At 36.0% G+C, this 27840-nt stretch overlaps 1 protein-coding gene across 1 annotated transcript in view; it reads left to right on the forward strand.

Annotated features, from left to right (window-relative positions):
* The window catches only part of LOC136027407 (arf-GAP domain and FG repeat-containing protein 1-like), a 78341-nt gene that overhangs the window by 34554 nt on the left and 15947 nt on the right, over positions 1–27840 (forward strand). The window contains exons 4-6 of the mRNA XM_065704646.1: positions 18679–18788; positions 20360–20444; positions 26093–26462. Coding sequence (XP_065560718.1) covers positions 18679–18788; positions 20360–20444; positions 26093–26462 — 565 coding nt within the window. The remainder of the gene's footprint in view (positions 1–18678; positions 18789–20359; positions 20445–26092; positions 26463–27840) is intronic.

A 27840-nucleotide genomic window follows, 5' to 3' on the forward strand; every position in this document is an offset into this window, starting at 1 on the left:
AGGTAAACCCCTCATATGCGTAATAATTTTTGTTCGTTTTAAGTTTTAATGCTGCTCCTTACTTTCAGTAGAAAAAACTTTTCATTTTTATTTTTTCATTATTTTTTCAAGTAATGCTAGAAAAGCCTGCGCCCCCTTCATTAAAATTCTCTTCCCCCATGACAAGTTTCTCTTCCCCCATGACAAGTTTCTCCATGGAAATATCCTCCCACGTAACCCCCCCCTGAAATCTCCCTCCTAAACAAAAAAATCCCCCTGAAAATGTCTGTACACTTCCCAGTAACCATTGCTATATGTAAACACAGGTCAAAGTTTGTAACTTGCAGCCCCTCCCACGGGGACTGCGGGGGAGTAAGTCGTCCGTAAAGACATAGTTATTAGGTTTTTCAACTATGGTGAATAAAATGGCTATCTCATAATTTTGATCTGGTGACTTTTGGAGAAAAATGAGCGTGGGAGGGAGCCTAGGTGCCCTCCAATTTTTTTGGTCACTTAAAAAGGGCACAAGAACTTTTAATTTCCGTTAAAATGAGCCTCTTGCGACATTCTAGAAGCACTCAGTCGATACGATCACCCCTGGAAAAAAAAAAAAAAACAAATAAACACGCATCCGTGATCTGTCTTTTGGCAAAAAAATGCGAAATTCCACATTTTTGTAGATAGGAGCTTGAAACTTCTACAAGAAGGTTCTCTGATACGTTGAATCTGATGTGCTGGTTAAGATTGTATGACTTTTAGGAGGTGTTTCCCCCTATATTTCGAAATGAGGCAAATTTTCTCAGGCTCGTAACTTTTGATGGGTATAACTGATCTTGATGAAACTTATATATTTAAAATCAGCATTAAAATTCGATTCTTTTGATATAACTATTTGTATCAAAATTCCATTTTTTAGAGTTTCGGTTACTATTGAGCCGGGTCGCTCCTTACTACAGTTCGTTACCACGAACTGTTTGAAATTTTTTTTTCAAAGTTCCAGTTTCGGTTTTAAAAAGATAGATCGACAGAAGATGCCGTTGCCGCAACATTATTCTCATTAATGATGCTTTAGATGATGATTGTTTAGCGACTACATTGTTTTTTTATATTAAGAAAGCTTTCGACACTTTAAATCACGGAATTCTATTTAAAAAACTTGAAAATACGGGAATAAGAGGAGTATCAAGAAATATAGGTATGCCTCACCGACTAAAATTTCTATTCTCATATAAGGTTCTAAGAATCCTATATTTTTGCCTAATTGATGCACACCCAATATTGCTCAGCTATATTTTTGCTGACTTTTAAATCACATATTAAACCATTACAAATCCAACAAAACAATGCTATTCGAATTCTAGATAAGTTTTTACAACATCCGAGGAGTACAGATATCCACTCTGACACACGTACTTCTTACCTGTTTTTTACAGCTAAAGTTTTTTACTGTTTTAAAATGTAGAGTTAAGAGAAAGAGTCAAACTTTAGCGTAAAGAGCGGGGGCGTTGAGGAGGAAAAGCCCCTTTCATATACTGAGTAATTTTTGTTCGTTTTAATGTCGCTCCTTACTTTCATTTAAAAAAAACTTGTTTTTTTTTGTCTAATTTCTAGGCATAATGACTCTTATACAGTAATCTCATCTGCTATTATCTAGTTGGTTTCTTAAGATTCAGCATGTACATAATTTTTTTTTTTTTTTACTAGAATTTACTGTCCAAACATCAAAATTCACTGATAACTAGGTGTGTTAAACAGTATAAATTACTACCTCTGGTGAAAAATGAAAGATCCCGTTTCAACCTCCTGAATATGATCCTATCAATAGCCAACAAATATTCATTAAATAAATTTGTTGAATTACCAAAAGGATAAATCTGCCTTAAAAGAACGGTTGGTAAAAATGTTTATTTTATATTTTATTTTGGCCTTACTCCACTTACTCCTCCTGAAATACCCTCATTAAAGATACTGTTTTTTTTTGTTTGTTTTTTTTTTGTTTTTTTTTCTTATGAAATAGTGGTTCATTTTGTTTGTTCTGTATCAATGAGGATTGTTAATTTTTGTTTATATGGTTTGCCCAGTAGTCGAGCTTGTCTCCCCATTTGGGGAATTCGAAGATTTTGATGGTTATGAATTTTTGAATAAATGAATTTGAGTCCAGTGGTGGTCCAGTGGATTTGATCTTAACTTGGTAATACGGGACCCAGAGATCGAATCACGCTGCAGGAGTGCACTGCAGGGCCGACTCAGGAACCATAGTAGTCAAGAAGCGTCGTTAATTCTTAAATAATAATAAATGAATCTGAATGTGTTTGCATTGGCTGTCTTAGGGTTTGTATCTTTGCTACATTTGAATCTTTCTCCTTTCACCTCTTTTTTTCTTCCTCTTCAAGACGAAGAAATGGAGGATAGTTGTCTGTGGTTCCTTATTCAGCTGGATTGAGCTGTCACTACTTATTGCTAACTGTTTGCTATTTATTCGATCAGCCATACAAGTATGGTTTCATTGCTCGTTCTGCAGCGCGATTCTAACTACTCTGCTTTAATAAAAATTACTGTTCCAGTGTCTAAAAGGGATATAATCAGTGATACCATCATCTTTTTTGACAAGAGACTGAATGCTACAGCAGTAAAAGTTCTTTTGAATTTCATCAATCCAGGCAGTTACATTAGGTTTCAATTTTCTTAATTCTAAATTTAATATTTCAAGATATTTTCTTTGGCAAAAGGTACTGAACTGCAAAATAATTTAAAACACTAATATTACGCAGAAAGACTGCGCAATCATAATCCTGCTTCCAGGTAAAGACCGATGTGGTGATGGATCCTCCAGTGGAGAATCCTCACAATGGATTCTCCAAGCCCATCTTCGTTTAGCGTTTTCCTGATTAATAATTGCAGTCCATTTCCTATCAATCACTTTTGACCGAAAAAAGAGCACTAGCCCTCAAAGTTTCTAATCAAATGAGCCCTTTTCGAAGTTTGTGCGATAACTCGTTGCATACAAAGTGTCCTGGTCTAAAGAAAAAAAAAATAATACATTGTGCCAATACTGTTCTTTATTTAGGCAGAATTATTGTGCTGCCTATGACATTATCATCCGTTTTTTTTTTAACTTGTTTGTGGATTTTTAGTCGCTATGGACCAGATCTCTTCAATGGGTTACATCAGACGCTACAACCATGATTATGTATTCGCATAATAAATGCGTTATTCTATAGTTTTTAGTCATAAGGTGGTAAATTGGCAATTTCGATTGAATCAAGAGATTCTAGCGTGAATTCAATCCCTAATGCATCAAACAACCATCCATTTTGTAGGATTTGTTTTGCCTTGAGACTTGATTTTATTCTCAGCGTTTGCTCTCTTTTAATCACCGATACCGTTTACAATTTGAAGCGATCACCCCTATCGCATATCTTTGAACCGCAGATTTCTTTGTCAGTTACTTTCATTAGCCACAAATTTTGTTGTGCTTTATTGCCTTGCATCATTACCTAAGATCTTTTTGGTACATTTTTCTCTAGCTGTTCAGATTAACTCAAACCCATGTGTAATTTGTATGACGTCATAGAAGCCAAAAAACTTTGTTCCTTACTAGCTCCTTAGTTGCTATTTTTTTACTTCAATTGCGTTGTTATACTAGAGGCAGCCCTAAGTGTTGCCTATAGTAAATATCTTAAGGCTTCGATGTTTTATTTTTATTACAATTGTTTTCCCGAGAGGCACTTTCAAGTGGTCGCAAAAACTTTGGAGTTGGCTCATTTGATTAGCAATCAGAAAATCTAGTGTCCTTTTTAGGAGTAAAAAATGATCAGAGGGCAATTTTTTATATTTGTTTTTAGTTTTCTTCTTTTTTTTTTTTTTTAGTTTTTTTTTAGTTTGAATTGCAGTTGTTTATTGCTTAAACAAAAACCACAGTAGATTGTTTAGAGAACAGAAGTAAAGAAGTACAGTAGACTAAAAGAGGTATAGACGTACAAACAAACAAACAAACAGTATGTTTTTATATATATAGATAGATTAACCTCTTCAAATTCTTATCATAGCCGTCTGTATACTTTGTCGTAAAATTTCCATCTTTGCTGCATTTGAATCTTTCTTCTTTCACCTCTTCTGTCTTTTCTTCCTCTTCGAGGTCTTCATCTTCAGGAGGTCAGTTGCTACTTAATCGGCTGGGTTGATCTGTCACAAGTCATTGCTGACTGCTCGGTGTTGGTTTGATTCAACCATCCAAGGATAGTTTCGTTGTGCATTCTGCAGCACGATTCTAACACCTCTGTTTTAGTAAAATTACTCTTCCACTGCTTAAAAGAGGTATAATCAGGAATATCATCATCTTCTTTGGCAGAAGACTGAATGCTGCAGTTGTAAACTGTTTGGACTTCGTCAATCCAGGCAGTTCACTAGGTCTCGAATTTCACAATTCTGAACTTAAGATTTCACGGTATTTAATATTATGTGGCCACAGGTACTAAACTGCAAAAATATCCAAAATCACTGATAATGCTCATTTGACACTGCACAATCTAATCCTTCCCTCAATCCTTCTACAATCCTTCCCTCTAGCTGAAGAAATGCGGTGATGGCACCTATAATCACCATCGCAAAGACTTGGCAAAAGTGCCAAAATAGATCGATGGAAGAACCAAAATAAGTCCATAGAACGATATATGTCATCAAAAAACTGACTATAAATACTACATAGACACCAGTAAATGTTGACAACCTTTTAAAATCCATTGAAAATTTTTAGTGCGTGTGTTTAAGGTATTCTTTCTTAAGCAAATGTCAATTTCAAACTACCCGGAAAGTGTTGTGATTTTTTTTTTATTAATAAACAGCATAGATGAAATACAAATACGAACTTGATTGTAATTCTTGGCAAATACTTTTTGTACTTTTGTTTTTCGATTTAATTCTAGTATATATGTTTAAATTACCGTTTTATATACATTTAAATTTTGTGTAATATCTTAAATTCATTACAACACTCTAAATCAACACAAATAAAATATTGAAAGGTTCTATTCAGATTCTACTAAAATATAACAGAGTAATTTTCCAACTCCAACACCTTTAACAGTCTCTATAATGCGATATTTCAAAACGTAATACTATGAAATGTGACATTGATGTTTGTCTTTCATAATTTGGTATCCAAACTTTAAAATATGAGAATCCCACAAATATTTTCAGGTGTATTGTTAATAAGATATTTGGATCTTCACGTGTGTTGGTGCATTTATCCGACACTTGAAGGTAGTTGGTCGGAGGATGGCTGCTCAAGCAGAAACTTGAATAACTTTAGTAACGCTAAAAGTTCCAACTAGGACGATAATATACAGGTCAAAATCCACCGGTAAGATTAAATGCAGTTATGAAGAATTCCAAAAAATTGGTTTCTGAGATAGCTTCAGAAAGGTTGATTATCGGTTACACCCTGAGGAAGCAAAGCACTAGGGTTTAATATGTAAAGCTTAATCTAAGTCTTTGTTTTAAATCAATGATGTCATAAATGAGTTTTTTTTTGCTTTCGGATCTTTTTTTAACTCTTTTATATGGTATAACATGTAGCAACTGGTGTTTGATTGGATAATTCTGTATAATTTCTTCCGTAGAAGTCTTTAAATCCACTCGAGGCACAACAGTCATACTACCTATCCTGAAACCAGATTTTTGTTATTTTCAAGATGAGCAAATTTCATTTAATGAATTTGAGACAGTGACAAATCAACTTTTTTTCTATTTAGCAGGACTTTTTTTTTCATTCATTAATTCGCTATGCTAGGTCTAATAAAATATACGATTTGCTGGTATTCGTTTATCGAGGTTTCGGACGACTATTGGATACACTTTTGAAAGAGTCAATAGCGAAACTTTTAGGGGTAGCTTCCCCAGGAAGAGCATTCCTGGTGGAAGTGCAAGAAAGAATGAAGCAGCTCTCAGCAACAGAAACTTTCGTATCTGTTTGGTTGGTTTGACACTTTGAATCACAATAGGAAAAAGCTTTCAAGAAGGAGGTGAAATTAAGTACCTGTAGGAAACATCCATCGACGTTATATACGACCTATCACTAACCGACTGGAAGGAATCGTGCAAAACGATTAAATTAACCGAATATTTGATTTTTTCGAGTGGTGCCAACAGTGTTTTTGTAAGACTAGCATACAGCAGGAATCCATACTCAGTAATGAGTGTGATGCAATCGTTAAAAGTTGGATAATCAGGCTGGACGGTAGAAGACCTTTGCAGGGATGGAGGATCACCAGCATTCTTGCATAGGCGGTTCTCAGCCAATTGAGGTGGGGTTTCCGACAGAGATTTGTGGAGAATCAGATTCTAGAAGGATGAAGCCCATGAACATCCTTAATAACTTCGTTCAAGAAGATTAAGTTGGACTGTATACGTGTATTTTCGATTGGGAGATCTTCAGCTCTTTTGATTTTAATGCATTGAAACCGACCATCCTGGCATCGGACCATTTTTTCAATCTCCAAAACATTTGTGTAGGCTTAGGATGGCTTTGATTGGGCCTTCATATTTTGTTGTTACTACATTATTGTGTTGTGGTGTTACCGGCAAAATGCCGCAGAGGGCAGAGGGCATGGTTATATTTTATGGCATCGTTGTTGCAGCTGTAGCTGGAGCTGGAGTAAAGGAAGAACTTCAGAAAATATAGTAACTTGAAATTAATTATTTTGAAATTAAATTAGACCGAAATAAAGTGACCTAAGATCGCCAACTATGCATATGAAACTTACTGTCCTCTGGCTCGAACAACAAGGAAAATCACTCTTTTGCACGAGGAGGACTGATGTGTCCCTTTTTTTGTTTTCTTCCATCCCCTCCTTGTGGGGCTTTGGACTATCACAGAGAATAGTTTAAGGGCCCATTTCCAAAGATGTTGATCTATCTACGGGATTTTGTAATTAATACAACAAAATACTTAAAATAAAATGATTATTTTTGTTTAAAGTGTATCTTCGTATGCAAGATGAAGAATGAAGTCATAATCGCAGATTCTAACCATAAATGACGTTTTAGTACAATGGTTTGAAGGGTGTCCCGGGCAGGAACGACAACTTGTTCGTTATTTACTGGTTCTCCTAAAAAAAAAAGCTGAAGGGATATTTACAACACGGCTAAGGGGACACGTGTCTGCGTTTGATTATCTAGGTAAAAAAGAGAAATGAATTAAAGACAGAATAGTTACCTGTTCTGTCTTACGGGGAAAAATTACGGGGCCTATTCAAAAGTGTCATAGACTAAAATCAAACCGTTCGTGGTAAGGAACTGTAAGTAAGGAGATCCAGCTCAATAGTAACCGAAACTATAAAAAACCGAATCTGGATACCGACAGATACATCAACAGAACTGGATTTTTATGCCGATTTTAAATTAATAAGTTTGATCAAGTTTAGGTCTACCCATCATAGGTTAGGAGTCTGAGAAAACTTACCCTATTTTTGAAAAAGGGAGAAACACCCCCTAAAAGTCATAGAATCTTAGTGAAAATCACACCGTCAGATTCAGCGTATCAAAGAACCCTCCTCTAGAGGTTTCAAGCTCCTGTCTGTACAAATGCGGATTTTTTTTTTTTGCCAGAAGAATGATCACGGATGCTTGTTTATTTTTATTTTTGTTTTTTTTTTTTTTTTTTCCAGGGGTGATCGTATCGACCAATTGGCTCTAGAATTTCAAAGAGGGTTCATTCGGATTAAAATTAAAATTTTTAGTGCCACTTTAAAGTGACTAAAAAAATTGGACAGCAACTAGGCCCCCCACGCTCATTTTTTCCCAAGGTCGCCGGATCAAAATTTTGAGATAGCCATTTTGTTCAGCATAGTTGAAATATCTAATAAATATTTCTTTGAGGACGACTTATTCCCCCACTGTCCCTGGGGGAAAGGCTGCAAGTTATGAACTTTGCCCATTGTCTACATGTAGTATTGGTTATCGGTATGTATGAAGACATTTTCAAGGGGATTTTTTTCTAGTGTGAAATCGGGAGGATTGGGTTACGTGGAAGGATCTTTCCTGTAAGAATTTTTCATGAAGGAAGCTAATTTCTGTGAAGGGGGCGCTGGATATCCAGGATACTTTAAAAAACGATCAGAAATAAAATTCAAAAAAAGAAAAGTTTTTTTTCAACTGAAAGTAAGGAGTACCAACTTTAAACTTTAAAACGAAATTTAAAAAACTTTAAAACGACGATTTGAGGGGGATTTTTTTCTTGTGTGAAATCGGGGGGAGTGGTTTACATGGAAGGATCTTTCCATATAGGAATGTTTCATAAAGGAATATAATTTCTATAAAAGGGGTGCTGGATATCCAACATACTTTAACAAGAGCTAAGAGCTCATATGCACTTATGATCAGGTCGGAAGAGCCAAGAGCTCTTATGGTATGAGCTCTAGCAAAATTCTAAGAATCAATAGATTGCTTTAAAAGGAAAATCAGAGGCTTAATGCCGGTCGGGATTTAAAATAAGAGCTCTGAGTCACTAGGTCCTTCTAAATATCAAAATTCATTAAGATCCGATTACCCACTCGCAATTTAAAAATACCTCTATTTTTCTATTTTTCCTCTCCCTTCAGCCCACCAGATGTTCGAATCGGGGAAAACGACGTTACCTCAGTCACGTGTTTACGACATTTATAAGCATTTTCCAAAATTTCTGGTTTCCCCCACCAGCTCCCCCTAATATCAACAGATCTGGTCAGGATTTGAAACAAGAGCTCTGAGACATGAGTTCCTTCTAAATATCAAATTTCATTAAGATCTGGTCTCCCGTTCTTAAGTTAAAAATACCTCAATTTTTCTAACTTTTCCAAATTAGCAACCCCCAGCTCCCCCAAAGAGAACGGATCCGTACCAGTTATGTCAATCTCGTATCTATAACTTGTGCTTATTCTTTCCATCAAGTATCATCCCGATATCTCCGCTCTAAGTGTTTTCCAAGATTTCCGGTTTTCAAGAGATCTGTTTTCCTCCTCCAACCCTCTATGTCCCCTCTTCAATATTCTTCTATATATCAAGTTACATTGAGATCCGATTACCCATTCGTAAGATATCTCGATTTTCACGTTTTCCAAGAATTCCGGCTTCCCCCTCCAACTCCCTTCAATGTCACTGGATCTGGTCGGGATTTAAAATGAGAGTTTTAAAGCACAAGATCTTTCTAGATATCAAATTTCTTTAAGATCTGATTACCAGTTCGTAAATTACAAAAGCTGATTTTTTCGAATTATCCCCCCCCCCCAACTCAACCAAAGAGATCGGATCTGGACCGGTTATGTCAGTCACATATCTTGGACTTGTGCTTATTCTTTCCACCAAGTTTCATCCTGATCTCTCCGCTTTAAGCGTTTTATAAAATTTTTGGTCCCCCCCCCCTAATGACGCTGGACCCGGTCGAAAAAAAATGAAAGATCTGATTTACAAGGTCCTTCTAAGTATGAAATTTCATTAAAATACGATCACTCTTTCGCAAGTTAAAAATACCTCATTTTTTCTATTTTTTAGAATTAACATCCCCTCCAACTCCCCCAAAGAGAGCAGATCCGTTCCGGTTATATCAATCTCGTATCTAGGACTTGTGCTTATTTTTCCCCCCAAGTTTCATCCTGATCCCTCCACTCTAAGCATTTTTCAAGATTTTAGGTCCCCCCCCCAACATTCCCTTCATCGGATACGGTTGAAATTTAAAATAAGAGCTCTGAGGCATGATATCCTTCCAAACATCAAATTTCATTAAGACGCGATCACTCCTTCGTAAGTTAAAAATATTTCATTTTTCTAATTTTTCAGAATTAACACACACCCCCCACTCGCCCAAAGAGAGTGGATCCGTCCCGGTTATGTCAATCACGTATCTATAACTTTTGATTATTTTTACCACCAAGTTTCATCCTAAACCCTCCACTCTAAGCGTTTTCCAAGATTTTAGGTTCCCTCTCAATTCCCCCCAATGTCACCAGATCCAAGCGGAATTTAAAATAAGAGCTCTGAGACACGTTATCCTTCCGAACTTCAATTTTCATTGAGATCCGCGCACTCCTTCATAAGTTAAAAATACCTCATTTTTCTAATTTGTTCAGAATTAACCCCCCCCCCCCACCCCCGACTCCCCAAACAAAGTGGATCTGTTCCGGATATGTCAATCACGTATCTAAGACTTATGCTTATTTCCCCACCAAGTTTCATCTCGATCCCTCCACTCTAAGCGTTTTCCAAGATTTTAGGTCCCCCTCCCCCTCAATTCCCCCCCTATGTCACCGGTTCCAGTCGGGATTTTAAATAAGAGCTCTGATACAGGATATCCTTCCAAACTTCTAATTTCATTCAGATTTGATCACTCCTTCGTAAGTAAAAATTGCCTCATTTTTTCTAATTTTTCAGAATTAACCCCCCCCAACTCCTCCAAACAGAGCAGATCCTTTCTGGTTATGCCAATAACTTATCTAGGACTCCTGCTTGTTTTTCCCATCAAATTTCATCCCGATCCTTCCACTCTAAGCGTTTTCCAAGGTTTTAGGTTCTCCTCTCCAACTCTCCCCAATGTCCCCGTATCTTGTCGGGGTATAAAATAAGAGCTTTGAGACACGATATCCTTCCAAACATCAAATTTCATTAAGATCCCATCACCCGTTCGTAAGTTAAAAATACTTCATTTTCTATTTTTTCCGAATTAACCGGCCCCCCACTCCCCCAAAGATGGTCAAATCGGAAAAAAAACTATTTCTAATTTGATCTGGTCCGGTCCCTGATACACATGCCAATTTTCATCGTCCTAGCTTGCCTGGAAGTGCCTGAAGCAGCAAAACCCGGACAGACAGACAGACCGACAGAATTTGTGATCGCTACATTTCACTTGGTTAATATCAAGTGCCATAAAAACGATCAGAAGTAAAATTTTAAAAAAGAAAATTTTTTTCAACTGAAAGTAAGGAGTACCATTAAACTTTAAAACGAACAGAAATTTTACGTATATGCGGGGATTTGTCCCATCATCAATACCTCGCTGTTTACGCTAAGGTATTTTAAGCAATTTCAAAAGAGCTATTTATTCCAATTAAACGGCCTTTGTGATTCAATGGTCATTCTTAAAGAAATTGAACAAAATTTGAACTTTAGCCTAAAGAGCGAGGTAGTTATTGACGAGGGAGTGAACCCCCTCATGTTACGTATATGAGGAAGTTTTCCCCCTTCGTCAAAAGCTCGTTCTTGTATTTAAGTTCGAATTTTGTAAAATAATGGCCGGTATAAGCGATAATTTTTTTATTTATTGTAAAGAGTTGTGAGAAAGAGTCAAACTTTAGCGTAAAGAGCGGGGCGATGAGGAGGGGATAGCCCCTTTCTATACGGATAATATCTGTTCGTTTTAAGTTTTAATGCCGCTCCTTACTTTCAGTTAGAAAAACTTGTTTTGTTTTTATATTTATTTAGATGGGGCAGCAATAGTCAAAAGTGACTAATCTCTAAAATTCAAAGTAAAGACTTGTGCCAAATGCTCATTGCCATTCCGTAAGGCTATTTAACGTGACACTATAAACTGATCTGTGGCTTGTAATCTAAAAATAATCCACCATTTAGAATCGATTTTACATTCTTTTTGATATTAAGTGACCTAATGTGGATGGGAAGAAAAACGAATGTGAATCTGGCATTAGCCACGATTTTTTTGCTAGTTGTGCAGAGCTTAGTTTTTAGCTCCTGAGTACCTAGCCTAAAATTATTTTTCGACGAAGCTGGAGAGTAAAAGGCTGGAGAGTACGACCACCCTTGGGAAAAAATGATCTACGTTTTTTTCTTTGAATATCTATATATATATATATATATATATATATATATATATATATATATATATATATATATATATATATACATATATATATATATATATATATATATATATATATATATATATATATATATATATATATATATATATATTGAAAAAGCATGTCGCTCACGTGCTTTTTCTGGCAACCCTCAAGATGTCAAGTAATCTTACTAAAAATAACACCCTTAGGTTTAGAATTGTATGAAGTTTAATTTTTTCTTAAGTCAACCTGGTAACATAAACCGTTCAAATATTTTAAGTTTTATGAAAGTTTTGTGCAACTGCTAATTAGAACGAGCTTTATTTTTTAGCCTCCAGACTACATAATTTTGTTTTTGACTCGTTGTGACTCTTGCTGTCGCATGTTTTGGTCTAGTGAAGTTTGATGGTTCAGGTAATCGGAGATAATTTTAATCTTGTTCGAACAAATTATAATTTTTAATATTTGTAAATTTCCCGTTTTTTTGGTTGTCCTATAAGCTTTCTTTATTGTTATACAATACTAACAATGAAAAAAAAATTAGGAATTCCTTACTATGGTATATATACTATTTTATACTTATTTATCTTTTGTATGAACGGTGCGTTTCCGAAATTTTGGGTCTGAAAATTTTTTCATCAAAATTTTGACCTGTATAGATAGCTTTTTTCAGGCCAGAAAACCCCAGGTTGCCAATAGTCGAAAAAAGTTATGGAGTCGTTTTCAACAAATAGTCAACCATTCAAAGTTGCTCGTTTAAAGATAGTAGGGCTATATGAAGTTTTCATAATTAAGGAAAATCTTTTCTTAACCCATGCCAATTTTTTGAAATTTTCTTAAATTTCTTTTCAAAATACATTTTTCGTTGCTACGCTTCGTGGTTCGTGCTTCACTAGATAAACTTTTACTATATAAATACTAGAATATTAGATACTCTTTTATATGTATTTGAGTGCCACTTATTCCCAAGTGAATTAGCCAGGACTGCTGCCGTACCGCGCAAACTATGGGAATTTTGCCAGGATCCGCACATCTGTTTATGACCTAAGAATTTGACAACAATTCTCATAAATGTTTTCAGCTATGCATGTCGTGGTCTCGATCGACAGACAAGGGGCTTTCCGAATGACTTTTTGGAGCTTGTGTTTGACTGCTTCTCTACCCATTGTAGATACTCTAGACAATTTCCCTTCAACAGTGCCTGATTTGCTGCATCCCAGATGAACATTTTTCGTGGCCCCCAAATACATGACAAGGGACATTCCTTAGCAGATTTTTTCAAATTGTCTACGGTACTTCCCAAAATCATCCCAGTTTTTTTTTTTTTTTTTTTTTTTTTTTTTTTTTTTTTTTTTTTTTTTTTTTTTTTTTTTTTTTTTTTGCTCTGTGAAGCTTTTTGGTAAGACTTGATATGCAGCTCTTCGTCATGATTTTTGGGAATGGGTTTATATTTTTGGCAAGGCTATATAAATCTCCGATAAAATTTTTGGAAACGTGGTTAGAACATTCAGGCTTGACAGTTTCTTTCCCATAGGCCACACGCTCTATAAGGCGTTGATGTACGCTAGAATCTCCACCCCCACGAATTGTTGATATCGTAGCTCACGAATTGAAATGCTAAGCACAAAGTCCTCCACCATTATGTCCTGCTCCATTCCTGAAGAGGACCCGTTTCAGTTGAGGAAGCAAAAGTGATCTGGAGACGGCACTTTTTTTGTGTAATAGTCAAAATTAATGGCGTGACCAGCTTTGGCGTTGTAGTTGTGTCCTTTTATCTCACCCGGCATCCAAAATCACCCTAGTATATGGCATACCTATGAAAGGGGCTGTTCCCTCCTCAACACCCCGCTCTTTACGCTAAAGTTTGACGTTTCTCTTATCTCTACTTTTTAAAACAGTAAAAAACTTTAGCGTGAAGAGCGGGGCGTTAAAGAGGGAACAGCCCCTTTCAAATCACTTTAGCGTAAAGAGCGTGGTAGTAGGAAGAGGTGAACCCCTAACATGTGTACTAATTTCTGTTTGTTTTAAGTTTTAATGCTGTTCCTTACTTTCAGTTGAAAAAACTTTTTCATATTTATTTTTTCATTAATCTTGAAAAAAATTCTAAAAAAAACCTGCACCCCCTTCATGGAAATTTCTTTCCCCATGAAAAATTCCTCCATGGAAAGTTCCCCCCACATAACCCCCTCCCCTCAACCCCTCCTCCAGCCAAAAAATATCCCCCTAAAAGTGTCTGTACACTTTCCAATAACCATTTCTATATGTAAACACTGGTCAAGGTTTGTAACTTGCAGCCCCCCCCCCCCACGGGGACTGTGGGGGAATAAGTTGTCCCCAAAGACATAGTTATTAGGTTTTGCGACTATGCTGAATAAAATGGCTATCTCAGAATTTTGATACGGTGACTTTGGGAAGAAAATGAGCATGGGAGGGGGCCTAGGTGCCCTCCAATGTTGTTGGTCACTTAAAAAGGGCACTAGAACTTTTAATTTCCGTTAGAAAGAGCCCTCTTACGACATTCTAGGACCACTGGGTCGATACGATCACCCCCGAGGGAAAAAAAATAACACGCATCCGTGATCTGTCTTGTGGCAAAAAATGCAAAATTCCACATTTTTTAGATTGGAGCTTGAAACTTCTACCACAGGGTTCTATGATGGGCTGAATCTGATGGTGTGATTTTCGTTAAGATTCTATGACTTTTAAGGGGTGTTTTTAAAAATTTTCTAAAATTAGGCAAATTTTCTCAGGCTCGTAACTTTTGATGGGTAAGTCTAAACTTAATGAAACTTATGTATTTAAAATCAGCATTAAAATGCGACTCTTTTGCTGTAGCTATTGGTATAAAAATTCCGCTTTTCAGAGTTTTGGTTGCTATTGAGCCGGGTCGCTCCTTACTACAGTTCGTTACCACGAACTGTTTGATAGGTAAGACTATATTTGATGAAACTTAAATGTTTGAAATCAGCATAAAAATCCAATTCATTCTGATGTATCTATTGGAATCAGAATTCTGTTTCTTAGAGTTTCGTTTACTATTGAGCCGGGTCGCTCCCTACTTACAGTTCGTTACCAGGAACTATTTGATTGTTTTCCAGGGATGATCGTATTCAGCCAAAGGTTCTAGAACTTTGGGAGAGGGCTCGTTTGAATAGAAATTAAAATTTCTAGTGCCCTTTAAAAGCGACCAAAAAGATTGCGAGACTGGCTCCTCTGCCACGCTCCTTTTTCCGCTCAAAATTTTGAGATATCGACTTTGTTCATCATAGTTAGAAAGATTCAACAACTGTACCATTGGAGATAACATAACCTTTACAGCTCCTGGGGAAAGGTTTCCAAGTTAGAAAACAATTTGTCCATTGTTTACGTATAGTACTTGCTACTGGGAAGTCTGCATACATTGCGGGTAAGGGGTGAGGTGAGGGGTGGTGAATTCTTTAGCATTCAGAAAAGCAGGCTAAGGTTAAAAAGCCATGGACGGTTTAATGTCAAAACACATAGCAGAAATCAAATATATTTCTTACCTCTCCTAACAATGTTTCTGTTCGTTTGGAAATCTTTTGAGATTTTCAAATGTTTTTAGACATCAGTCTAAAAACTTCTTCAAGTTGAAACTGGTCCATCCTGGCTGAAATTGCTGCCCACCCTGCTTTAGAGTTTAAATTTTTAGACAGAATTTGTTCTACCATCTGAGGATATTGGAATCAATCCCCATTCTCATCAGTTTCAAGCACTGGCTGATTCATTTGTACTTTTATTTGTTGTGGTTCTGTTTCATGGTTAAAATGAATTTTTGCCGACACTGCGGTCCGGTGCATCCAACATAAATATGAAGGAGGCCAACTCTCGTCATTCTTTGAATTTTCGGTCGTCCAGAATATCCCCATTCGCAACTAAAATTAGACCTACGTTGCCCGGGCAACGTGAAGTGTTGCGGCAACCTTTGTTCGGCTTCGCCAGCTAAAGTGTTGCGAGAGCAAAACTTTGGTTTTGTTTCTTCGCTACGGATCAGTAATCCCATGATCAAAGGCTATTCCTTAGCGTTGAAGAAACAACAACAAAATAGTATCGAAAGAAGAGGCTAAACTGACTTTGCAGCCAGTTGAACTTTATCCTATTATTACTAATTAAAATCTAGTTTTTTAAACTGAAAATAAGGAGCAACATTAAAGTTTAAGACGAACATAAATTAGTCCTTGCCTAAATGGGCGCCCATAAGCTGAATTTTAGGGGGAGGGACTATGAAAAATACTTTTTATCCTTGAATATCCGTATATACTAGAGACGAAATTACTGTACAAACACATGGTGTTCCCATTAAAAATGTAAATGACAGGGGGCTGGCGACTCCATTATCCCCCTTATGGACGCCCCCTTCTTCCCCCCTTATGGGCGTCCATGCTTGCATAAGAACGGCTACCCGCTCCTTTTGAAAAAGTGTGGTACTTTTGTATTAGGCAATACACACACGAGAAATGAAGTTAGGTTGATCCTAATGAAATATACAAAAATATGATAAAAATATAATGCTTTATTACCACAATTATGGAAACTAGGCTACAACAAAGAATTATGTAAAGCGGACCGCCCAGAACGCATTAGGCTATATTAAATACCTAACCTAACCAAAATACCAACTCTATATACATCTATATACATTGTATTAAATATCTGATTAAAATATAAGTACATCGTAGTTTTTCTGCTGATCGTAAGCTAATTGTCTCTGACAATTAGACTCTTACATTCTTATATTTACACTCTTATTTTACATTATTTTATTTTTTACATTTTATTTTACATTCTACACTCTTACTTTTGAATGACTCTTACATTCAAGGAGCAAAATTCCCAGAGCATATACTGGCTAATACGGAAGTACCAAAAGTTGTTTTTTTCTATTTGATTCCTAGATGGATTGACCTAGAACAAGGTACACTGAATAATAAAATTTTTGTATGCACATATTTATAATAGAAAAAAGGATAAAGATCCTCCTGGGCCATTGCTGGCGCATAGGGCGTCGATTCAACGTTTTATAGTTTCTCTGTGTTTTTTACAGGGACAAGTATCAAGCTTGTCGCCCAACCTTGCTACAGCGGGGATCGAACCCTGTTCCTCCGTATTGCCAAGCAGAGCATCAATCCACTGTGCTACTACAAATTATTTATCATAGAATATAAAAGAAAATTAACTTACCTTTGGAACTGTCCTAACTTTCGCCTTTTAAGAATCGCTGCCAGTCTCTTATTCCCTATTATCCTTTTTCACTTAATTTTCAATCCGTTTGAACAAAAAGTCTAAGGAGATAATCAGCTCAATATTACTCAACTGTCTAGCACGAAGCAGGCAAATACTCAAACATGTTTCCACCCCGTGCCCACCACATAATTCAGTCTCTTCACCATAAACGGAAAACCACCTATTACACGCCCTCTAAAATGCGGTGTTTTTCTGTTTTATCAAGAAGTTTGTTCTGCTTTTTATAAGGACAATTTAAGATATATTGCAATTTTGACCTAATAGTTCTATAGACCAGGAAGTGGGGAAAATATTTGTACAGATATTGTATTATTTTGATTCAGAATGAAGACTCTTAATTAGAGCACAAATTTCAAAAATTGTATTTTTGAGAAAAAAAAATCAAGATACTCGAGAGTATACTTTTTGCTAAGGTATCTCGATCTTAATTTTGCTCTGAAGCACAAGGAAATACTGGCGTAAAAGTAATTTCACACGGCGAATTGATACAGGACAGATATACCTTGGACAAACTTGTTTTTTCCTAAATTCTGTAAAATTTTGGACTTTGGAAGAGCCGGGTGGTGAAACCTTTCCCCTGCATATGTAAAAGTTGCATGCCGCAAAAGAACCCAAAGACCCTAATAGATTCACATACAAAAAAATATATACATATATTCTTCTGGTTCTGAGATGTAATCTTTCGTGATTTTGGCTCATAGTGTTTTATGTGATGCATAATTCCATCCAAATGATTTCATATTTAAGAAGAAAAAAAATGTATCATATCATTAACTCAATTCTATTTACATTTTTTTCCAGAAAGCAGTTGTCTTCTCATTATGGGTGGGAAGAGGTCATAGGGAAGGATATAAAGGAAACTAGAACTTCATGGGAGACTAGAAACTGAGAAAATTTTGATACAATAGAGGGAGTAAGAGGATTAGCTTGCGTAACTATGCTGGTGCTATAATAAGTTGTTGCTTGTAGTCTAAATGTTATTTGTCCATGTCAGTTTTTTGCAGAATTCCCTAAGACATTGGTGTAATTTTGTCAGAATCCTAGGGGTGGGGGGGCAAAGTTGGTGACAATTCCTCCAAATCAAGTGAAAATGAAAAATGACGCGTATAGTACAGTAAGGGCAAATATGTCATAGGCAGCGCAAAAGCGCTGCCTATCTAAAGAGCGATGTGGGCAATTATTTTTTTCTTATTTTTTGGTTTTAGACCAGGGCACTTCGTATCGAAGGAGGTTTTGTAGAACCTTCGAAAATTTCGAGTTTGTGTCATAACCTATATGTATATCTTTCAGTTTACCCCAACCCTATGCTAAACAAACGTAAAAATTTTGTAATCCAGAAAACATTTTTATTAAATTAACTTGAGTTGATTTTTGATTTCTGGCAGCTGAATGTGCACTGTCAGAGATGTTGACAACTTTTGATTCCTTCTAATTCATGTTAAAGTGCCTAATTTTTTTTTTCTCATGAGTTTCGGTCCTAGAGCTGACGTTTCAAAAAAGCAACTTGAGCAGTTAGCTCGCAAAACTTTTTCTTCTAAATAATTATAATTATGTACATATTATTGGTATATAACTTATAATTATATGTGAATATTATACTTCTTTTCAGTTTTGCCAGCGTGTTTGGATGGGCAAATCTAATCAAACAGATTCTCTAGAAGAAGGTGATAAAACTCAGAATATGGAGCGCCACCTCATTATGAAATATGAGAACAAAAAGTAAGACCTTATTTGTATCCACGAAAAAAAATCTGACTTACAGAAATACCACTGTTCCGAATCAGGTTGTCTAATCATTTATTTTCGGGCTTTTTTTTTGAGGAATCTAAATGGGACTTCCATTTAAAGCCATGGTCTAATTAAAAGACATTTGCAGAAGTGTCTTTCTGTCTGTTTTTCTTCTTTCGTTGGAAATAGTCAATTTGAAATGATATTTTTCCAATTTCTAAGGAAACGTAAAACATATTTGCACACAGAAGGAGAGGAGGGCCGATGAACTCAACAGTCCCTGGGGCAAGGGCTGTAATAACGCAAATTGACAACAGTGTTTAGATTGTTTGCTGTTGTATATATATATATATATATATATATATATATATATATATATATATTGTCCGATTGGCTCAAACCTTTCAATAATAATTCTTTGGTTTAATTCAATCACCTACAAACTTAGTTTAGAGGCATTGGCCTCTCAAAACTCTGGCCCCAAAAAAACCTCAAATTTGTCTAATTGGCTTTAAAAATTTAAGGATCTTAGCCTGGGCTAAGGGGACCACACATTTTTGGGGACAGAAGGTTGTTAAGGGACCCCTAAAAACCTTCCTTCTCTGACTGGTTTGAATATTGCTGATCTGAGACCTGGACCAAGTTGAACCCACTACAAGAAAAATAGGTTGGGGGCATCTTCCCCCCAAAATAGGGCCCAAAGCTTATTTTTTTGATCTGCTCAAACTATTTCCTTAAGCCTTTGGGCCAAGAGGACTTTAGTATAAAAGAAAAAAATAGAAAATATAATATTGTTTTCTCCAAAATAAAACTGAAAACCTTTCTTTTCCGAATTGCTTGAAACTTACTTCCGTAAGTGGTTGGGCACAAGGGATCCTATTTTACAAAATAAATTTTGATTGCAGACATGGGTACTCTAAAATTTGTTCAGTTTTTGTGAATGTCTTGAGATTCATATTTGAAATTCCTTGGTCCAAATTTATAAGATGTAAAAAAAAAATAGTTCGATTGAGCGAAAAAAAGGGTCAACGAACTCTTTCCTGAACAAATTGAAATTCAAAGCTTTAAATCCTTAGACCAAGTGGTCTGCGCTGCACAAGACAAATTATTATAAGGGCGTTGTTCTTTCGTTCTGAAATAGGGGCTAGGATAAAAGCAAAAAAAAAAAAAATTCTGATTGGCTTGAAACCTTCAAGATTGTTATTGAGCTAAGGGGACTGCATATTTATGTTTAGAAAAGAGATGGTGTCGGAGAGCATGGAAATGGAAAGTAAAGCCTGGAAGGGTCTGAAAATCAGCCCTAACTCCTTAGGTCAAGGGAATCTGATGTAAAACGAACATGTTCGGCCAAATGGCCGAATGTTTTATGTTAGAATTTAATTTCTTCTTTGTTTTTTTTTTTTGCGAAAGTATGTGACTCCCCCCCCCTCAACTAAATTTGGTACGGAATATCTCTCTAAAAAAATGACTTATCATGCACATTGTTCTCAACTGGTGAAGACAAAATACATTCAGTAATCATTCCTTAATCAGTAGACAAACTTATTTTATTGATTTTTTAGGTGGTACGTTGACTTACCAAGGAGTTTAGAGTCAGAAACGTGTCTACCACCCACACCTAATGTTCTTGGTTCGGCAACTTTACGGGTAAGTAAATTGAACATAAACAACAGTTAAAAATAGGGAACTTTTAAGACATTAAAACTTGCTCAAATGAATATTTCGATCCTATATACAAGGGTCGTCCTCACCAAAACACATATAGATATAAAAAAAAGCCCAACATTAAAATACGACTTTCAAAACTTAGATTTTAAACAGTCTCAGAATCATTACTTCAACTTAGTTCAACCAGGACTGATAGATAAAATGAAACGAAACGAGGCAATTCATTCAAACGAAATAAAAAATTGTTAAGAATATGGTTTCATGGTATTCTCGCCTTTTTGGTAGCTAACATCGAAGGTCTATTAGTAACAGGTTCACTGGCGGTTTAATTAACTTTATGTATAAAGTAGTGAGTTAAAACTCCCTCAAATCCCTATTTCAAGAAATATCGTTATATATTTTGAGTTTAAGTTCTATTGCTTCACGGACAACGTTTTTTAAACCTAACTCATGGCTAATGAGGGAGGGGCTCTCAAAAAGTATGGCTGGAGTTATCAAAAACAAGGTGGCATGAAGCAAAATCAAAATAGTTGTTAGCACTATTAGAATTAAAAGCCTTGGTTATGTCATCTTTATGTTGTTTTATGCTCTAAGTTTTGATGGGCTCTATTGATATAATAATTGCTGCAGTCATATGATATTTGATAATCCCCTCTTTGGCGAGTAACTGGGGTTTCACCTTTATCAGAGTTTAGGAAATTTATGATTCTAAAATTACTAGTAAATACTACACACATATTTTTTGTGCAAACTTTTTTTTTAAATTCGTAGTGATTTTTGGAATATATACAAGAGGATTATATTTCAGGGCTTATCAGGAACCTCACATAGTAAAAGACCTTTGATTTTGCGTGAGTGTCTTTTTATCCTGTGGCAATTTTTATTATCAATAGAAAGAATGGGATAACCGTTTCCAAAAAGTATTTCTCATACTTTTAAAGTATATCATATTTAAAAAGTACATCTCAATAGTATATAAAGTTTAGCTCTGCAATGATGTAATATTCAGAACAAATGTTTAAAGCACGATCCACAAGAGAAGTTACAACAGCTCTTCTAAATTGTGGGGAGGTGATTTGATTTAAAATGAAGATATATATTGTTTTGTGTTGACGTCAAGGAGGTGCTATTTAATTTAATCCGATTCAAGTGAATCGGCTTCTGGGATGTGGAACAAACCAAAAAATGCTATATGCCCTCTACTACTAGGACTATGAGTACTACGACTATTACTACTTTTATCAGTACTATTACTTGTACAACTACTACAACGGATGCGACTGTTACGACTACTATGTAGGCCATTACAGATTCTACTGCGGCCATTATTACTACTGCTGCGACTGTGAATGTGAGTGCGACTACTTGCAACTGTGACGGTTTTCGACTGCGACTGTGACTACTTATAGCTACGACTGCAAGTGTGACTAGGACTGCTTACAACTGTAACTGAAACTAATTGCTGCTAAAACTACTTGCGACTGTGACTGTTTTTGACTGTGACTGTGACTACTTGCAGCTATGACTGCGAGTTTGACTACTTGTGACTGCGATTGCTTACGACTGTAACTGCAATTAATTGTCGTTAAGACTACTTGCGACCCTGACTGTTTTTTACTGCGACTGTGACTACTTGCAGTTATGACTGTGACCACTTGCAGCTGTGACTGCGAGTTTGACTACTTGTGACTGCGATTGCTTACAACTGTAACTGCAATTAATTCTGGCTAACACTACTTTCGACCCTGACTGTTTTTGACTGCGACTGTGACTAATTGCAGTTATGACTGTGACTGTGACTACTTACAGCTATGACTGCGAGTTTGACAACTTGTGACTGCGCTTGCTTACGACTGTAACTGCAATTAATCGTGGCTAAGACTACTTGCGACCCTGACTGTTTTTGACTGCGACTGTGACTACTTGCAGCTATGACTGCGAGTTTGACTACTTGTGACTGCGCTTGCTTACGACTGTTACTGCAATTAATTGTGCGACCCTGACTGTTTTTGACTGCGACTGTGACTACTTGCAGTTATGACTGTGACTGTGACTACTTGCAGCTATGACTGCAAGTTTGACTACTTGTGACTGCGATTGTTTACTACTGTAACTGCTTGCGACCCTGACTGTTTTTGACTGCGACTGTGACTAATTGCAGTTATGACTGTGACTGTGACTACTTGCAGCTATGACTGCGAGTTTGACTACTTGTGACTGCGATCGCTTACGACTGTAACTGCAATTAATTGTGGCTAAGACTACTTGCGACCCTGACTGTTTTGACTGCGACTGTGACTACTTGTGACTGCGATTGCTTACGACTGTACCTGCAATTAATTGTGGCTAAGACTACTTGCGACCCTGACTGTTTTTGACTGCGACTGTGACTACTTGCAGCTATGACTGCGACTGTGACTACTTGCAGCTATGACTGTGACTGTGACTACTTGCAGCTATGACTGTGACTCTGACGACTTGCAGCTATGACTGAGACTACTTGCGACCCTGACTGTTTTTACTGCGACTGTGATTACTTGCAGCTATGACTGCGACTGTGACTACTTGCAGCTATGACTGCGACTGTGATTACTTGCAGCTATGACTGCGACTGTGACTACTTGCAGCTATGACTGAGAGTGTGACTACTTGCAGCTATGACTGCGACTGAGACTACTTGCAGCTATGACTGTGAGTGTGACTACTTGTAACTGCGACTGCTTACAACTGTAACCACAAATAATTGCGACTATGACTACTTGCGACTGTGAATGTTTTCGACTGTGACTGTGACTACTTGCAGCTATGACTGTGAGTGTGACTACTTGTAACTGCGACTGCTTACAACTGTAACCACAACTAATTGCGGCTATGACTACTTGCGACTGTGAATGTTTTCGACTGTGACTTTGACTACTTGCAGCTATGGCTGAGAGTGTAACTACTTGTGACTGCGACTGCTTGCGACTGTAGCTGCAACTAATTGCGGCTAAGACTACTTGCGACTTGTTGACTGTTTTTGACGGCGACTGTGACTACTTGAAGCTATGAATGCGACTCTAATTACTTGTGGCTATGACTGTGAGTGTGACTACTTGTGACTGCAAATGCTTACACCTGTAACTGCAACTAATTCCAGCTAAGACTACTTGCAACTGTGACTGTTTTTGACTGTGATTGTGACTACTTGCAGCTATGACTGCGACTTTGACTAGACTACTTCCAGCTATGACTGCGAGTGTGACAACTTGCGGCTGTGACTGCTTACGACTGTAACTGCAGCTAATTGTGGCTAAAACTACTTGCGACTGTGACTACTTGCGACTACTGGTGCTACTGGCATTGGAACTGTTGACTGCCACTACTTCTTCAACTGCTACTTCTAGTGCTACTACAATTATTGAACTAAATCCAAAGAAATTAAAGGATTGTCCAGATTGTCAAAATGGCATACACCCAGTATCTTAGGAATGGAACAGGGTAATATGTTGAAACTTTCATGTAAGGCACTATTTTAGATTGCCAAAGGTCATTGCATTGGAGGTCTCAGGGTATGTTGTTGGGGATGCTGAACTACATCAAAAGACAATATATGCATCTAAAGTTGTCAAAAAGGGGTATCTGCGATATTTCAGGAACGGCTAAGGGAATTAAGTTGAAACTTTAGAAAGTAAATAGCTACATTAAACCAAAGACAAGCAAATATAAATACATATAGTTATTCAAGCGTAAAATGAACATAAACCATTACGAATAGATAACTGAAATCCATTACGAGCTGAAATTACAACGAATAATGGATTCAAGCTTAAAAATAATTGTAATTATTGCAAACGAGGGTATGGAAAACGTCCCTATCCCTTCTGAAGACTAGAACGTTATAAGCGCTTTACCGAAGATAAAATACATTTTAAACGTCTTCTCTTTTATATCGTTACTAAATCTGAAAATGTCCAGACTTTCCGAAATGACTATCAGTCTACGTTTCATTAGTTCTTTTCAGAATTCTTGGTTATTATTTTCCCTTTCGTAGTTTTTTCCCTTTCTTATGCTATATAAAATGTAGTTCGATATAAACGAAGTTCAAAATAAAAATAGTCTTCAGTAAAGCGCAAATGACGTTCTGGTCTTTAGAAGGCATATAGAGTGTTAGCCCTACTCCTTTTTGTGGTAGCTCGTGTTTGGTTTAAGTTTCAACGAATTATTACTTTTTCAAACAATTAATTAATACAGAATATTAAATATTTCTGTTCATTTTGGGTTACATTTTTTGCTTTTAGTGATACACGTTCGGTTTATGCTTGAAATACTTACGTCTTAGGCTTTATTTAGCCTATCTAATTTAATCTTCTTTACAAAACTTTTCTCTTGAAAATTTTTTAAAATTAATACAATAGAAACAGAAGAGAGTAACAACATAAGAAGAGAACAACAGACAATACAAGAGAACGACAACACAAAATTCTACTTCCGTGATTTGTATTTTTGAGTACCAATTGTTTTTGGCTGAAGGGAAGAAAAGAGGAAAATTTTTAGAAGCGTCACCACTTGCCATCCGCACTGATGTTTCGACGCTTACATAAAGTTTGGTTGTGGATACCTACAGCTAAGGAGACGTTAGTTAAGAAAGTTTCGACCTTTGAAATTTGATGTTCAGGTGCCAGTTAGATTCAAATCTCATTTTTGGAGATTTGTTCTCTATCACAAAGAGTAAATTGTAAGCAATGAATTGAAAAGCTTGTTTATCCTCAAGGACGAGGGACCACGTACTTGTGTTAATTGGTCTACCTTTTTTATTACTTTCTTAAAAGTAATGCAATATAATGACGTATTTTTAGCAATTGTTAGTAAAGTTTCTATGGGTAATTGAATGGAAATAGCCCTAAGGTCAAATTACTTCTACCATCAGTTGCATAGTTGTTATGTTTTGGGGGAAAGTAGTGTAGCCCTAGCTTGTACGTTCTGAGATTTTAGAAATAGCAGCATGTTTGTGTTAGGTTTTATTTTTTGAGTTTACGTTTTAGGTTGTATACATGGCGGACGTAAAAACTAGCAATATTGATTAGGTGTCATGAACTATAGGATAAACTTGATTTTTAGAACTTGGCATTTTTTATACCGTCTCTGCAAAATGAGCAATCAATTTTTTTCCTTTTATCTGAAGTAAAATTCTTCTTTAAAAATACTATTTTAAAGGCTTGAAGGGTGATAAACGTGGTATATAAATGACAACGAAGCAATAAGTCAAAGTATTTCCTTAAAACGCTTTTGGTGAAGCTGACTGAAGATTGCTGTGACACTTCACGTTACCCGAGCAACTCAATTTTTTATAAAGAATCTGGAATTAATGTCTGAATTTTTGCAAAAATAATTCCCTGATTTAGTTTTTTTGAGGCAATAGTTCTGACCAACTGATTTAGTTGTAAAGAATATGACTTAAATTGTTGCTTTTAAACCAATTCACACAGGAAAGATTTCCACAAATTAAATAGCCACTGAATTAATTATTGAATATTTTATTGAATTAGTATTCTAACTATGTTATCTTATGTATGCTATATAATTAGAGGGCTTTAGAATGAGAAATTTGGCCTATTTCATAAATTAACTTGTAACTTTTCTTTCAGAATAAAGAAATTCAACCACTTCCCAAGATATCGGCTCCTAAGTCTAAAAGTCTAACAAATCAACTAACTCCATCTCTAAGTCAACTAGAAATTGCTGCTAAGCAGTTAAGGCCAGGAGCTTCATTAACACGATCTGGAATTCAGATACCAATTCCTGCTGAGAAACAACAAAACGAATTTTCTCAACCTAGTTTTGCTAACTTTTCAAGCTTCTGTGAAGGCCATTCTGCGTGGGAGGAGAGTAGTCTTAGGACGGAGGAGAAGACCTCGTCCTCAAAAGAAGACAAATATGCTGCTTTGAAGGATTTGGATCTGATTTTTAGCTCAAGTAATAACAATATAGCAGTGGAGGAAAAAAAGAATTTGAATGGTATTTATTAGTATATATCTATTATTCGCTTTTATATTTTATGGGCTTAGTTTCTGTTTTCTCTGACAGCCAGAGAAGAAAAAGAAGTTGAACTACAAAAGAACCTTAAATATTTTTTTTCACACTCGGAGAAAGGGGGAACTCTAACAAAAGAACCTTACCATGTCAAGTATTTAAAAATAAAAAATGTTTAATTGTATTACTGAGTTTATTTATTTATTTTTAAGTTTAATTATTCAGGCATTTTAAAGCTAGTCTAACTAAGAAATTTAATTCTCTTTCTAGTCTACTTAATGATAGAGGCCTTTCTAGTAGTGTTATACAAAGTCAATGTATTCCCGTCAATGTTGATGACATAAGTTGGATTAATTTGTAACAAAAATATTTAATTTCCGGGTTAACTTACTTTGCTTCATGCCAAGACCCGGCCAATTTACGTATTAAAAGGGAAAAAAAGGTATTTGGATCAATAATACGGCTACGGGGTATTTGTCGTCGTGATATCTTAGGTTCTCTTTTATGCCGTTGCCTCTGCGTGTTTTTCATCCCTTCCTTCTACTTTTGGTTTTAGAATTTTAAATTTTCGTTCAATTCAAGTTTATTTTAAGCTTTAATACTCGTACTTGCCTTTCTAATTCGTTTTAGTAGCACCGAACTAGTCTAGATATTTAAAAGTTTATGCGCCATTAAAATGAATAACTCTACCATATATCCGAAAATGATTTTATCCACATCTTTTTCTTTCCTCTAGAATGTAACATTAGCTCGGTTTTCTTTTTCGTCGCTTGTTATTTTATTTTTGATACATTCTATCTAGATATTTTCTTAGGTCTGTTGTGTTGCTATTTTCTCTTACTTTGCATCTTTGTTTAATCCGTTTGAGTGTTTTTATTACTTCTGTACTTATCTTTACCTATATTTTATTCGTCTTACAGTTATTAAGGAAACAGATGATTGTAACTTTTTAACTACTTGCCATTAACCAGGGAAAGTTAATTACTTTTAGAAATTTTGGTTTCAAGATTTATTTGCTTTTCTTGTAAAATCAAAAAAAACACCGACCGAATCTTAAAACTCCAATGATTGTCACCAATTCGAAAACATCCCAAAGTCTGACTTTCAAATGTCAAACTTGTTTTATGGACTTAAAAATAATATCTGCTAAGTTGTAATTCTATGGAGAATTATGGAATAGAAATCTTCGTATAGTGCACTGCTGTAACGTTTTCTAGGTTATAGGTTCGAGGGGTACCACTAGCAAGGTTTTATGGATGGAAGGTGATTGATGACCATTCTAAAAAATTGCGGAACACTTTTTGTGCTTCAAAAGAAGGGGAATAAGTGATGAATTGAACAGTGAACCTTTGAACAGATTTGA

Source organism: Artemia franciscana, chromosome 5 (assembly GCF_032884065.1).
Source record: "Artemia franciscana chromosome 5, ASM3288406v1, whole genome shotgun sequence".
In the NCBI taxonomy this organism is placed as follows: Eukaryota; Metazoa; Arthropoda; class Branchiopoda; order Anostraca; family Artemiidae; genus Artemia; species Artemia franciscana.